Below are 15,645 nucleotides of genomic sequence, written 5' to 3' on the forward strand. Positions count from 1 at the left end.
TTCTTTTTTTATACGAAAAATCGACGTCGTTCTTTATTCGTTGAAAAACAGCTCGATGTCCCAAACCGTTGAGGAAAAAAAAAATTTTCGAAACGGCCCAAATGTGATTCTTAACGTCAAAATATGCCTAAATTTAAAGATTGTTTTCGGAACGAATTTAAAAAGAACAATCTTAGCAAAACCCCTATCATTGGAAGTATTTGTGTGGTCGAAAATGGCGTCGACGATTTGGATAGGGGAAAAAATTAATTTGCGTGACATGATCGCCCCCGGTTTCGAGAAAACGTCGCGAAACGGCCTAGAGCTCACCCCTCATTTAACTTGGCCCCCCCCCCCAGCGCAAATCAAGTTGCACTAGTCAAAAAATTTTTTGGCATTTGGTGCTAATTAAGTGCCCCAGCCGATTTGGTGCTGAAAACCCTTTACAGGGGAACGCTAAAAGGGGGGGGCCGCTCCATAAAGCTGGACCCCCCCCATTCAGAAAATGTCCCACGGAAGAAGTAACTATAAATTTTGTGCTAATTTGTGCTAATTAAGTCTCTAAAAAAAACGTAAAAGTTTACAGATTTAAAAATTTATTTAATTACCTTTTAAAATTGAACACGAACCCCCGGGCGACCCAACACTAAAAAAAATTGCGCATGAAAAATTCGTTTCTAAAATGATCGAAAACTTAAAATTCCCCAAAACTGGTTCATTGCTAACATTAAAACAATTACAAAAATTAACTTAACCCGCCGTGGGGCTGAGCACTAAGTTCCCTATCTGACGTCACAAATTTTGCTCGCTGATTTGATTAAAATAATTCAGACATTTTCTTTTTAAAAAAAATATCACGATTCGAATTTTGTGTTAGCAGCTTTGTGTTTTAAAATTTTAATTAAACTCAGCGGCGTTTGCGGAAATTTTAAAAATAATTTCAGCTAACACCAGCCTAAATCAAAGGATTTTTCTTAAAGACAATTTCCGGATTATTTTAAGACCCTAAACCGCGAGACCTAATCTTTGACGATTTTCAGTAAAGAATTTAAGAGTGCTGCGCGCGGCTCCTGGATAAATTAATTAATTTAACGAAATACGCCAGCATAAAATTAAAAAACGTGTATTTTTTTTAAAATACAATGTCCGGGTTTTTTTAAGCCTAATCCGCGACACCTAAATTTTTTGCGTTTTTAAGGAACTTTAAGCGCTGCGCCGCGCTCCATGAGTTAATTAATTTTTTTCAAACCCTTTTTCAGTAGCACTAAATTAATTTTTAAAATTTTTTTAAAATCAAATCTAGGGTTTTAAGACCAAATCACGCAGCACCTAATTCTTTGCGATTGTAGGAAATTTAGGCGCGCGTGCGCGCTCCATGAGTTAATTTAAATTGATTTTAACCCTTTGCAGCTAGCATAAAATTTGAAAAGAAATTTTTTAAAGTAAATATCTCAGGTTATTTTTAAACCATAACACGCGAGCACCTAACTTTTACGATTTTTAAGGAACTTAGACGCCGGGGCGGTCCATAGTTAATTAATTTTTTTCAAACCCCCCTTTTCAGCTACACTAAATTGAATTGAAATTTCTTAAGTACAAGTCTAGGATTATTTTGGGGCCAAAAACACCGAGACCAATTCCACGACTGTACAAATTTAAGAATGCTGCGCGCGGCTCCATATTTTTAATTTATTTCAAAATTTTTTAGCTAGCACTAAATCGAATCGTGATATTTTCTTAAAGTAAAACTCAGATTTTTTTAAAACCCCTAACACGCGAGCACCTAAATTTTTGACGATTGTAAAGGAATTTAGAGCGCTGCGTGGGGCTCCATGAGTTTTAAATTTAATTTATTTCAACCCTTTCAGCTAGCACTAAAATTTGAATTGTAAATTTCTTAAAGTAAAAGTCTAGGAAATTTTGGGGACCAAAAAAAACGAGACCCAAAACCTTTAATTTTAAGAATTGAAGAATGTGCGCGCGCGCTCCTGAGTTAAATTTAAAATTTCAACCTTTGCGAAACACTAATTTGAATCGTGATATTTCTTAAAATAAATCTAGGATTTTTGGGGGCCAAAAAAAGCGGCACCTAATTTTGCGATTTTGAAGGATTTTGAGCGGCGGGCGCGCTCCAGTTTAAAATTATTTAACTTTTTGAGCAGCCTAAAATTGAATTTTTTTTTTAAAAAAATTCTTAGGATTTTGGGCCCAAAAAAAGCAGCCCTAATTTTACGATTCTGAAGATTTAGGGCGCTGGCGCGCCCGGTTAAAATTTTTTTTTAACCTTTTCCTACACTAAAGAATTTTTAAATTTTTTTTAAAGTAAAGTCGGATTTTTGGGGCCAAAAAAAAAGCGAGCCCTAATTCCTGGGCGTAACGAAAAGAGTGCTGCGCGGGCTCCGAGTAATTTGATTTCAACTTTTTCAGCTGCATAATCAATCTGAAATTTTTTTTAAAGTAAATGTTTAGGTTATTTTTTAAACCAAAACCGGCACCTAATTTTTGACGATTTGAAGGAAATTTAGCGCTCGCGGGTTCCCGGTAAAATTTAAATTTAATTTTTAAGCATAAGCACAAAAATTTGAATTGTAAATTTTTTTAAATAAAACTCAGGATTTTTTGACCAAAAAAGCGAGCCCTAATTCTTGGTTCTGGAACTTTTTGGGCTCGGGCGCCCGAGTAATTTAAATTTTTTCAAACCCTTTGCGAGAAAAATTCGAAAATGAAATTTTTTTAAATACAAATTTTGGTTTTTTGGGGCCAAAACGGAGCACTAATTTTTTTGACGATTCTTAAGGAATTTAAGGCTGGGCGCGCTCCGAGTTAATTAATTAAATTTAACCCGCAGCGCATAAATTTTAAAATTTAATATTTTTTAAAAGAAAGCTAGGTTTTTTTGGGACCAAAAAAACCGAGCACCCCAATTTTCCCACGATTTTAAAAGAATTTAAAAGGGGCGCGCGGTCCTGGTTTAAAATTTATTTAAATTTTGCATAGCACTAAATTCGAATGTGTATTTTTTAAATACAATTTGGTATTTGACCCAAAAGCGAGCACTAATTTTTTGACGTTTGTAAGGAATTAAGGGGCCGCGCGCTCCTGGGTAAATAAAATTAATTCAACCCTTCAGCTACCAAATTGAAATTTATATTTTTTAAAAACAATTTTCCAGGTTATTTGGGACCAAAAAAAGCGAGCACCCAATCCGACGTTTGAAGGTTTTGGGCGCCCGCGCGCGCTCCCTGGTTTAAAAAAATTTATTTAAACCCCTTTTCGCTACCTAAATTTGAATTAAATTTTTTAAAAAATTTTTGGGAAAATTTTTGGGGGCAAAAAAACGCGAACCAATTTTTTACGTTCGAAAATTTAAGAGCTGCGCGCGCGCTCCGTGAGTTAATTAATTGATTTCAACTGTTTGCAGCTAGCACTAAATTCGAATCGTGGTATTTTCTTAAAGTACAATATCTCAGGATTATTTTAAGACCATAATCACGCGAGCACCTAATTCTTTGACGATTCTGTAAGGAACTTTAGAGCGCTGCGTGCGCGCTCCATGAGTTAATTAATTGATTTCAACCCTTTGCAGCTAGCACTAAATTTGAATTGTAATATTTTCTTAAAGTACAATGTCTTAGGATTATTTTGGGACCAAAAACACGCGAGCACCTAATGAATGATTAAACGAACTTACCTAAGTGAAGTTCAATCATGATTGTATGAGCGCCTCTTCCGAAGAGATCACAGTTGTAGTATCCCCGCTTTCCCGGTGTCATCACAAAGCTTTAAAGCTAAAACAAAAAAATTCCCTAGACTCTCCGACCCGCGCGCCTCCGCGCATCCATCTTCATTCTTCAAAGCCGAACCGTAACTGATTTTGGGTATCTCTATAGAGATAAACGGGAGGGAGGGACTGATCTCTTCGGAAGAGGCGCTCATACAATCATGATTGAACTTCACTTAGGTAAGTTCGTTTAATCATTCATTGTATTTCGCGCCTCTTCCTCGAGATCACAGTTGTAGCTGTTTAAAGTAAGTTACGTTCGATGTGCCCATAAAAACTTGATTTTTTTTTTTTTTTTTTTTTTTTAAGCTTGTCTGTACATATCGAAGACTGCTTCCGCAAATTGACTATCTTCCGAAACTAATTCCCGTTCGTAAAAACGTGCAAAGGTTTCAGAATCTTTTGTCCAACCTGCCGTTCTTCTAATTACATCCACACTAACGCCATGACGTTTTGCGGCTGAAGTTGCCGCGTGTCTTGTGCTGTAAGCCGTAAATTCTTCGACATTTATGCCGCTCTGGGCCAAGATAGTTTTGAGCCATCGACTTAGTGTCTGCGTGGACACTGCCTTATGTGGTTTCTTAAATGATATAAACAATCTTACAATAGACCCACGCAAATCCTGAGTTCTACTTAGATACGATTGTAAAGCTGTAGCCACGCAAATGGATCTATCTTGGACGAAAAACGGTAATCTCAGCACCGGCTGTATTCTATTTGGGCCGGATGTTTTTATCCTATCAGGGATTTTAATTTCTAAATGACTTTCGTTCATTTGACAAATATTCCTAATATCTATTAGGCACAAGGTCTGCATGCGATGCCCCGTAGCTAGGGCTAACAAGGTCACCAGCTTCTGAGAGAGCCGTTCTAAACTTATATCCTCATTTGGATATGCTCTTGACAAATAACTTAAAACTACTTTGGGATCCCAGATTGAATTATATCTGGGATTTGCTGGTCTCAGTTTAGATACCCCTCGAAAGAATCGCTGGATTAAGTAGTTTTGCCCTAATTCAGGTCCCAAAATTAATGCTACCGCCGACCTGTAGCCGTTTAATGAGCTGTAGGATGCTCTTTTTTTAAATTCCGTAGTAAGGAATGTTAATACGTCCGCCGGCGTTCCGGAAAAAGGGTCGATTCCGTTATCGTTGCAAAATTTCCACCATTTCCTTAGTCCACCATCATATTGACGACACGACGACTCTGATAAGGATGCGATCATTATATCCACTGATCCCAAAGGAACTGCTTTTCGGGTGAAGGCTTCCCGGATAACTTCGCGGCAACCAGCGTAAGCTGGTGCCATAACGGGTGCGTCTCTCCGCTAGGGGAACGATTCAAATTAATATTTGGTCGAAAAATGATGGGTTCAGCATCGATTAATGATAAGAAAAGTGGAAACCATGGCTGAGCTTCCCAGTACGAAACTACTACTATGCCACTCGAACCTTCGTGTTCGATCTTTTGCAATACCCTTAAAATAACCGAAAAGGGAGGGAACGCGTAGAAAAACCACTTTTTCCACTTTAATGTGAAAGCATCGATATCTATCGCATCAGGGTCTTTTTTCCAAGAAACATATCTATCGCATTTTGCGTTCGCCCTAGAAGCAAATAAATCGACCTCCGGTTGATTAAAAACTTTGACAATATCCTGGAACGCGCTATCCGAAATGTCGAATTCCGTTTCCGGTTGTAACTTCCGCGATTCGATATCTGCTTCCACATTATCACCAGAGCGAATATATGACGCTGAAATCCAGATATTTCTCTGTTCACACCACAACCATATCTCTCTAGCAAGAGAGCTAAGGTTTTCGAAGTGACTGTCTCTCATACGATTAATGTATGCGATCGCTGTCGTATTGTCTATCCGTAGTAAGATATTACTACCTTGTTTGTCATTCGCGAAACATTTTAGCCCGAAGAAGGCTGCCATTAATTCTAATGAATTGATGTGTAATTTTAGATCATCTGAATTCCAGTGACCATGACTACGACTACCTTCACAAAACACGCCCCAACCCGTACGTGACGCATCCGAAAAAATCTTGAGATCGTATACGGGTTCATTCAACGGCGCGCTAGCGGTACGAATGTGCAACTTCCACCATCTAAAATCCTCGTTTAAAAAGCTCGGAAGAATCATAATTGCATCGAAATTATTATTATTTTCTTCTAACGCTCGCGTACTTTCCCTTTCAAACCGACGTACGTGGATCATCCCGTATTTTAAAGCAGGACAACGCGAAACTAGTGTTCCCACGAACGCTGCAAATTCCCTTATCGTGCAGCTCGACGCTTTACTGAATTTATTTAAAAGTGCTATCGTTCGTTGCACTTTGTCTTCCGGCAACTCTATCGACATCTTATGTGAGTCAAAAATAAGACCTAAAAATTTACAACGCGAGTAGGCACGGTAAGACTCTTTTCGTCATTAATGATAAAGCCAAGCTCCTGTATGAGCTTTTTAGTTTCGCGAACATTTTCCGCGCATGCTTCGTGGGATTTACCCATGAGTAGCATGTCGTCTAAATAGAAAACCGACAGAAACCCGCGTTTCCTTAAATACGCTGCAACCGGTTTTAAGATTTTTGTGAACACATGCGGAGCTACGTTTAGTCCGAAAGGTAAACAGGTGAATTCATATAATTCTCTTTTGTATATAAACCTTAAAAATTTTCTGTCGGTTTTATCTATTGGTACGAGATAGTATGCGTCTTTTAAATCTAAGGTAGCCATAAAGAAGTTTTTTTCTAATTAATCTTCTTGCTACCTTCCAATCCTCTAATTTAAAATGTTTCGTCGTGATAAACTCGTTCAACTTTTTAAGATTCAATATTAATCTCGAAGTTCCGTCCGGCTTCGGTACTAAAAAAATGTTTGATATAAATTGATCCTTTACCGGAACGCATTTTTCGATCGCTCCTTTACTAAGTAGTTTATCTATCAGTATTTTAATCGTCGCGCTTTCAGAACTGGACCAAGCCGTCTCGCTGGGTATATATTCCTGTCTAGGTTTCGATGTAAAAGGGATTTTGTAACCCCAAATCCACTTCCGAATGACTGAGTCATTGGTGATCTTTGACCACGCATTGCTAAAAAATTTTAGCCTACCGGCTATTTTACCTACGTCTCCTGACATAACTATCGGCGCTTCCGTGAATGATGTGACGATTCCCTCCGCTGCGGCGGTTTCCTTGTACTGGGGGCGCTGGACGATTGTCGATATCTGCCCGACGTCGACGGTCGACCCCTGTATGAAGACTGACGCGTCGGGCCTTTCCAGTTTTTTGTGCCCTTTTGCTGTCTCGGTTTTCCTGGTGGCTTGAGTGTTTTCGACGCCTCCTCTATAATTTTTGCCGACTTGATAACTCCTTCCAAATTGCCGCTAAACAGCCAATCGTCTACTGACGTGTTCGACAGTGTATCTTTTAACCCCGTGTTAAGATTGGCCAGAATCAAGCTTTTTCTAGCCAATGATTCTTCACGATGAACGGAGGCAAAAAGTCTACCTGCGTCGCTCAATTTTTCGAGTAACAAAATTCTTTGAGCTCCTTCAATTTTGAGCGCGATCGAGATTGCTTTTCCCAAAGCTCCCAGACCTGCTGTGATGCGTTCTTGTTTCTCCACTATCCGCTTGTCTCTTTTTATTGCTGTCTCCTGCACGGCGGAAATAATTTCGGCGTTTAATTTTGGAACAGCAATAATCGTGCAATTTTGCGGAGGCGGATACTTCTCCAGCAGCTTCTTTACTTCCTCCACCGGAAGTCCGTTCCTTAAAATCTCCGCCCAGCGAAGCGCTACGTCCTTGTGAATAGCATCCGCAAGTTTATTATCCGACTCGAGCCGCGAGCCGATCACCTCGAGAACTTCCTGCTGAAAATCAATTTCGTGTTCCGGAATGTCTGCTACTGTCCCTGGCTCTGCCATTCCTGCCAACTCCTTGTCCTTTACCACGGCATTGTTATTCTCAAGATCTATAGAGACAATTTCTGTTTGAGATAACACCTCTCTATCCGGCTGTTGATTATCTGCAGCTAACTGCTGCCTCGGCGTATGCCGGCCTGACGTGGATTGCTCGGATGAAGAACATTCCGACGAAACTCGTCTCCTTCTATAATGTTCTAACGAGGGTCGTCTCGACTTAGGTCGCCATGACCTTGATCGCCTTGATTCAGACAGCTCTGACAAAGATCGATTCGATTTGGAGGAGCTCGGTGAAACTTGTCTCGACGAGGATCCTGAGTACTTCCTCGATAACGGCCTATGCGACGAAGCATAACCTGAAATTTAAGATGATATCGAGATAAGACGAGCTCATCGATTTGACTCGAATCGTCGTGGTTTCGTACTGCCTGCCTTTGTCAAACAAAGGCGTGCGTTCCGACATCGGAAGCACCCCGTGCAATGAAAATCATTAACGGGTTTGTCTCACCATTCTGACGTGATTAGGCGACGAGTCAAACTCGAGTCGCCTTGGCCTCGTACTGCTTGCCTCTGTCAAACAAAGGCGTGCGTTCCGGTAAAACCGGAAGCACATGTGTAATGAAAATCATTAACACATTAGCTGTCCTTAGTTCAGTACGCGGTAGTTGAACTTCAAAGCTCAATTACCGAAGAAAGATCAAGCCGCCGGCGATCTTATGGCCAAAAGAGGTTAAGTCAACCTCTACTCACGTTTTTCCTTTTCACGTTCCAGTTTCTTCTCCAATCGTCGTATCTTTCGATCAATCCTCTCTCTCCTATCCTCCTTCGACGTTGACTTCCTCTTCCTCTTGCCCATTTCGCTTGCTAAATCTTTCTTAAAAAGATTACGTGTGACGACACCGGCACAAAGCGAAAGAATGAAGATGGATGCGCGGAGGCGCGCGGGTCGGAGAGTCTAGGGAATTTTTTCGTTTTAGCTTTAAAGCTTTGTGATGACACCGGGAAAGCGGGGATACTACAACTGTGATCTCGAGGAAGAGGCGCGAAATACAATTCCTTGACGATGCAGTAACGAATTGAAGAGTGCTGCGCGCGCGCTCCATGAGTGAATTAATTGATTTCAACTTTTTGCAGCTAGCACTAAATTTGAATCGTGATATTTTCTTAAACTACAATGTCTCAGGATTATTTTGGGACCAAAAACACGCGAGCACCTAATTCTTTGACGATTCTGTAACAAACTTTAGAGCGCGGCGTGCACGCTTTGCGGATAAACTAATTAATTTCTACGCTATGCATCGTCAAAGAATTAGGTGCTCGCGTGATTATGGTCTTGAAAAAATCCTGAGACATTGTACTTTAAGAAAATACCACGATTCGAATTTAATGCTAGCTGCAAAAGGTTGAAATCAATTAATTAACTCACGGAGCGCGCGCGCAGCACTCTTCAATTCGTTACTGCATCGTCAAGGAATTAGGTGCTCGCGTGTTTTTGATCCCAAAATAATCCTAAGACATTGTACTTTAAGAAAATATTACAATTCGAATTTAGTGCTAGCTGCAAAAGGTTGAAATCAATTAATTAACTCATGGAGCGCGCGCGCAGCACTCTTCAATTCGTTACTGCATCGTCAAGGAATTAGGTGCTCGCGTGTTTTTGGTCCCAAAATAATCCTGAGACATTGTACTTTAAGAAAATATTACAATTCAATTTTAGTGCTAGCTGCAAAGGGTTGAAATTAATTAATTAACTCATGGAGCGCGCACGCAGCGCTCTAAAGTTCCTTACAGAATCGTCAAAGAATTAGGTGCTCGCGTGATTATGGTCTTAAAATAATCCTGAGATATTGTACTTTAAGAAAATATTACATTTCGAATTTAGTGCTAGCTGCAAAGGGTTGAAATCAATTAATTAACTCATGGAGCGCGCACGCAGCGCTCTAAAGTTCCTTACTGAATCGTCAAAGAATTAGGTGCTCGCGTGATTATGGTCTTAAAATAATCCTGAGATATTGTACTTTAAGAAAATATTACAATTCGAATTTAGTGCTAGCTGTATAGCGTTGAAATTAATTAATTTATCCGTGGAACGCGCGCGCAGCGCTCTAAAGTTCCTTACAGAATCGTCAAAGAATTAGGTGCTCGCGTGATTATGGTCTTAAAATAATCCTGAGACATTGTACTTTAAGAAAATATCACGATTCGAATTTAGTGCTAGCTGCAAAAGGTTGAAATCAATTAATTAACTCATGGAGCGCGCGCGCAGCACTCTTCAATTCGTTACTGCATCGTCAAGGAATTAGGTGCTCGCGTGTTTTTGGTCCCAAAATAATCCTAAGACATTGTACTTTAAGAAAATATTACAATTCGAATTTAGTGCTAGCTGCAAAAGGTTGAAATCAATTAGTTAACACATGGAGCGCGCGCGGAGCGCCCTATAACTCGTTACAGAATCGTCAAGGAATTAGGTGCTCGCGTGTTTTTGGTCCCAAAATAATCCTAAGACATTGTACTTTAAGAAAATATTACAATTCGAATTTAGTGCTAGCTGCAAAAGGTTGAAATCAATTAGTTAACACATGGAGCGCGCGCGGAGCGCCCTATAACTCGTTACAGAATCGTCAAGGAATTAGGTGCTCGCGTGTTTTTGGTCCCAAAATAATCCTAAGACATTGTACTTTAAGAAAATATTACAATTCGAATTTAGTGCTAGCTGCAAAAGGTTGAAATCAATTAGTTAACACATGGAGCGCGCGCGCTGCGCTCTATAATCCGTTACAGAATCGTCAAGGAATTAGGTGCTCGCGTGTTTTTGGTCCCAAAATAATCCTAAGACATTGTACTTTAAGAAAATATTACAATTCGAATTTAGTGCTAGCTGCAAAGGGTTGAAATCAATTAATTAACTCATGGAGCGCGCACGCAGCGCTCTAAAGTTCCTTACAGAATCGTCAAAGAATTAGGTGCTCGCGTGATTATGGTCTTAAAATAATCCTGAGATATTGTACTTTAAGAAAATATTACATTTCGAATTTAGTGCTAGCTGCAAAGGGTTGAAATCAATTAATTAACTCATGGAGCGCGCGCGCAGCGCTCTAAAGTTCCTTACAGAATCGTCAAAGAATTAGGTGCTCGCGTGATTATGGTCTTAAAATAATCCTGAGACATTGTACTTTAAGAAAATATCACGATTTGAATTTAGTGCTGGCTGTATAGCGTTGAAATTAATTAATTTATCCATGGAGCGCGCGCGCAGCACTCTTCAATTCGTTACTGCATCGTCAAGGAATTAGGTGCTCGCGTGTTTTTGGTCCCAAAATAATCCTAAGACATTGTACTTTAAGAAAATATTACAATTCAAATTTAGTGCTAGCTGCAAAAGGTTGAAATCAATTAGTTAACACATGGAGCGCGCGCGGAGCGCCCTATAACTCGTTACAGAATCGTCAAGGAATTAGGTGCTCGCGTGTTTTTGGTCCCAAAATAATCCTAAGACATTGTACTTTAAGAAAATATTACAATTCGAATTTAGTGCTAGCTGCAAAAGGTTGAAATCAATTAGTTAACACATGGAGCGCGCGCGGAGCGCCCTATAACTCGTTACAGAATCGTCAAGGAATTAGGTGCTCGCGTGTTTTTGGTCCCAAAATAATCCTAAGACATTGTACTTTAAGAAAATATTACAATTCGAATTTAGTGCTAGCTGTATAGCGTTGAAATTAATTAATTTATCCATGGAGCGCGCGCGCTGCGCTCTATAATCCGTTACAGAATCGTCAAGGAATTAGGTGCTCGCGTGTTTTTGGTCCCAAAATAATCCTAAGACATTGTACTTTAAGAAAATATTACAATTCAAATTTAGTGCTAGCTGCAAAGGGTTGAAATCAATTAATTAACTCATGGAGCGCGCACGCAGCGCTCTAAAGTTCCTTACAGAATCGTCAAGGAATTAGGTGCTCGCGTGTTTTTGGTCCCAAAATAATCCTAAGACATTGTACTTTAAGAAAATATTACAATTCGAATTTAGTGCTAGCTGCAAAAGGTTGAAATCTATTAATTAACTCATGGAGCGCGCACGCAGCGCTCTAAAGTTCCTTACAGAATCGTCAAAGAATTAGGTGCTCGCGTGATTATGGTCTTAAAATAATCCTGAGACATTGTACTTTAAGAAAATATCACGATTTGAATTTAGTGCTGGCTGTATAGCGTTGAAATTAATTAATTTATCCATGGAGCGCGCGCGCAGCACTCTTCAATTCGTTACTGCATCGTCAAGGAATTAGGTGCTCGCGTGTTTTTGGTTCCAAAATAATCCTAAGACATTGTACTTTAAGAAAATATTACAATTCGAATTTAGTGCTAGCTGCAAAAGGTTGAAATCAATTAATTAACTCATGGAGCGCGCACGCAGCGCTCTAAAGTTCCTTACAGAATCGTCAAAGAATTAGGTGCTCGCGTGATTATGGTCTTAAAATAATCCTGAGATATTGTACTTTAAGAAAATATTACATTTCGAATTTAGTGCTAGCTGCAAAGGGTTGAAATCAATTAATTAACTCATGGAGCGCGCGCGCAGCGCTCTAAAGTTCCTTACAGAATCGTCAAAGAATTAGGTGCTCGCGTGATTATGGTCTTAAAATAATCCTGAGACATTGTACTTTAAGAAAATATCACGATTTGAATTTAGTGCTGGCTGTATAGCGTTGAAATTAATTAATTTATCCATGGAGCGCGCGCGCAGCACTCTTAAATTCGTTACTGCATCGTCAAGGAATTAGGTGCTCGCGTGTTTTTGGTCCCAAAATAATCCTAAGACATTGTACTTTAAGAAAATATTACAATTCGAATTTAGTGCTAGCTGCAAAAGGTTGAAATCAATTAATTAACTCATGGAGCGCGCACGCAGCGCTCTAAAGTTCCTTACAGAATCGTCAAAGAATTAGGTGCTCGCGTGATTATGGTCTTAAAATAATCCTGAGATATTGTACTTTAAGAAAATATTACATTTCGAATTTAGTGCTAGCTGTATAGCGTTGAAATTAATTAATTTATCCATAGAGCGCGCGCGCAGCGCTCTAAAGTTCCTTACAGAATCGTCAAAGAATTAGGTGCTCGCGTGATTATGGTCTTAAAATAATCCTGAGACATTGTACTTTAAGAAAATATCACGATTTGAATTTAGTGCTGGCTGTATAGCGTTGAAATTAATTAGTTTATCCGCGAAACGCGCGCTGTATTGATTAATTAATTAATTTCAACACTAAGCTGCTAACACTAAATTCGAATCGTGATATTCTTTTAAAGTACAATGTCTGAGAATTATTTTAATACTATAATCATGCGAGCAACTAATTTGTAGACGATCAGATGACGGAACTTAGTGCTCAGCGCCAACGGCTGGTCTAAGTTAATTATTGTAATTGTTTTACTGTTAGCAATGAACTCAGATTTGGGAAATATATGTTTTCGATCATTTTAGTAACGAATATATTCATGCAGCAATCTTTTTAAGTGTTAGTGTCGACCGTGACGGTTCTGTGTTCAATATATAATGGTATATTTAAATAAATGTTATAATCTGTCAACATTTTATCGTTTTTTTAGAGCACTTAATTAGCACTTAATTAGCACTAAATTATAGTGTACTTATCTTCTCTGTAGGACCATTTTCTGATATGGGGGGGTCCAGCTTTATGGCAAGCTGGACCCCCCCATTTTTTACGCGATTTCCTGCTAAACGGTTCGAGCACCAAAATTCGGACTAGGGCACTTAATTAGCACCTAAATAGCACTAAATTTTTGACCTAGTGCGAACTTGATTTGCGCTGGTGGGGGGTCCAGCTTAATAGAGGTTCGTTCCGCGAGTTTGTTTCTCCTTATATTACATGGAGCACAATTTGCTCGGAAAAGCGGAACAGTATAGTGACAAATAGACATTTGTATTTATTTCTTAAAATTGTGTTCACTTAATTCATTGCAATTTTTATTAATATGCTTATCTTTTCAGCTTATCTATTGAATACAAGCATTTTAATCAATAAATACCGTTAAAAATTAATATTTTATAATTCTCCGTTCCGCTTTTCCGCTCAAAATATGCTCCATGTAATATTAAGGCATTCAAAACAGACGGAACGGATCGACGGAAATCTAGTAAATTTTGTCTTCCGCGCTTCCGCGTTTCCGCGTTTCCGCGCTCCATGTAATGGCACCCTTAGCTGTTCTACGCTGGCTTTACAGTGAGGTGGAGTGGGGATAAACGCTGGCTTTTCTTCGCTCGCATGAAATTTCAGCTTTAGTGTAACAATGCCCGGAATAGCTGTTACCCATTGTTTGTACCGATTGGCGTCTTTTGGTACGCGAAACACTGAGCGTTTTGAAGTCTCACAGTACATACACAAACTTACAATTCGGCACGACGCACGACTTAGGCATTTTCACATACAACTTTAATATACTGTAGGATATGTTCTCAAAATGTTTTCTGGACGAAACACGTCCGAACACGTTCATGTTTCGATGAGACTTGGTCACTCTTTCAACTCTTTCTATATCTTCGATAGCAAGATACGCTACGTTATGTGGTTATGTACAATTATGTAAGAGAGACAGAGAGCGACTATATTTCTATCTCTGTTTACTACCCTACCGCAGCGACTCTCGCGGCCACGAGACAAACAACTTTTGGCGACTATCTGCGACCTACCCCCACCATAGGAGTGTCCAGACCTGTATGTAAGACCGTGCTTAGGCTCAATCGACGCGTTTTTGCACGAAACGAAAGAATCTGGCAGAAAAAAGTGTCGCTCTGCCCCGCGACGCAAGATATTAATCGTTAAAGTTTACAGGAATCAGGTTATGATTCCTGTCATACCGACGACATGTAGCAACACTGAACTAGAGACCCTATAAAGAGAGACTCGCGACTCGCCAACTCATTCTGGACTCTGATTGGCTGGGGTATTAATCGTATAAAAGTTCAGATGGTGCACTCCATGTTACACCATTTGTACACTGTGTGCACTATGAAGACATATAATATACCTGTCAATCCTGTCATACGATAACCTGCTGTTTTATATGTTACATTGAAATTATTTCATACGAATAATATATATATATTTATGAACATCTATTGTTGGTAAGTTAATTATCATGTCTAAGTAACTTATAAAAAGATTTTGAATTAATAAAATGTAAAGACGATCTATAATTGAATAAATAGGTTAAGTTAGAGAGATACTTATTTTTTCATCAATAATATTCTTATCGTATACTTGCATTTATAATTTGCAATGCCGCACACTTGCTGCGCACCAAGGTGCTTCAATAAATCCGATGAAGGATATGCATTGGTGCGATTTCCTAAAGAAGAGCAGCATCAAAAAATGTGGTCAGATGCTATTTTCGGCAAAAACGCGCAAATTCTTTGGAAAAACAGATGTGGTTTAAGTGAGTGTACACAAAGAATGTTTTACAGGATTTTCAAAAAAATTTGTTTTAAAATGTTCTTATTTTCAGGACACTTTGACCAACTGAAATTTGGGAATGGGTCGCGGAAAAAAAAAAAAAAGGTGCAATACCAGCACGGTTTTGTCAATGTTCCCCGTCGTTTTTTTAACAAATCGCAAAAGTAAGCGAAAGAAAAAAGGAATCAGTGCCAAGTTAAAAAAAATTGGGTTCAGAGAATTAAAAACAACAGTATAAGAGCATTCTTTAGTTTTTGCAAATTTAAAACACAGAAGAGAGAAAAACTCCTGTGCATTACGTTAAAACAAGATTGAAATCACATTTTTCAAGCAGGAAACATCCGAACATCCCGACCCAAAGAAATGAGCTGTCTAAAAATCAATTATACAATAAAAAAAAACGGCACGTTACCAAGAAGCTAGTGGTATGATAATCATTACATAATGCCTTATACCCTTCCGTTAAATTAATAAAAAAAAAAAA

The 15,645-nt window shown here is 39.0% G+C and overlaps 1 protein-coding gene and 1 long non-coding RNA gene across 5 annotated transcripts; one reads left to right on the forward strand and one right to left on the reverse strand.

Annotated features, from left to right (window-relative positions):
• Positions 1 to 4,947: 4,947 nt before the first annotated feature.
• LOC143901687 (uncharacterized) lies at positions 4,948 to 8,645 on the reverse strand. Of its 3 annotated transcripts, none has more exons than XM_077414116.1 (3): positions 8,443 to 8,645; positions 6,896 to 8,048; positions 4,948 to 5,087 (listed from the first exon to the last, which is right to left on the reverse strand). In XM_077414116.1, exons 1-2 carry the CDS (start codon positions 8,546 to 8,548, stop codon positions 6,910 to 6,912), a joined length of 1,245 nt encoding a protein of 414 aa, XP_077270242.1. In that variant the 5' UTR covers positions 8,549 to 8,645; the 3' UTR covers positions 4,948 to 5,087; positions 6,896 to 6,909. The 3 variants fall into 3 exon arrangements, with proteins under 3 accessions (XP_077270242.1, XP_077270243.1, XP_077270244.1); XM_077414117.1 differs by having other exon boundaries at positions 6,880 to 8,048; XM_077414118.1 differs by having other exon boundaries at positions 4,955 to 5,087; positions 6,892 to 8,048.
• A 5,537-nt stretch (positions 8,646 to 14,182) lies between these two features.
• LOC143901685 (uncharacterized) lies at positions 14,183 to 15,093 on the forward strand. 2 transcript variants are annotated; one of them, XR_013258161.1, is made up of 3 exons: positions 14,183 to 14,423; positions 14,541 to 14,833; positions 15,014 to 15,093. It is a non-coding gene; the product is annotated as an uncharacterized LOC143901685 (long non-coding RNA). The 2 variants fall into 2 exon arrangements; XR_013258160.1 differs by having other exon boundaries at positions 14,183 to 14,833.
• The last annotated feature ends 552 nt before the right edge of the window (positions 15,094 to 15,645 follow it).

The sequence above is a fragment of the Temnothorax americanus genome, unplaced genomic scaffold (assembly GCF_048541705.1).
Source record: "Temnothorax americanus isolate GAGA-0224 unplaced genomic scaffold, ASM4854170v1 Scaffold354, whole genome shotgun sequence".
NCBI lineage: Eukaryota > Metazoa > Arthropoda > Insecta > Hymenoptera > Formicidae > Temnothorax > Temnothorax americanus.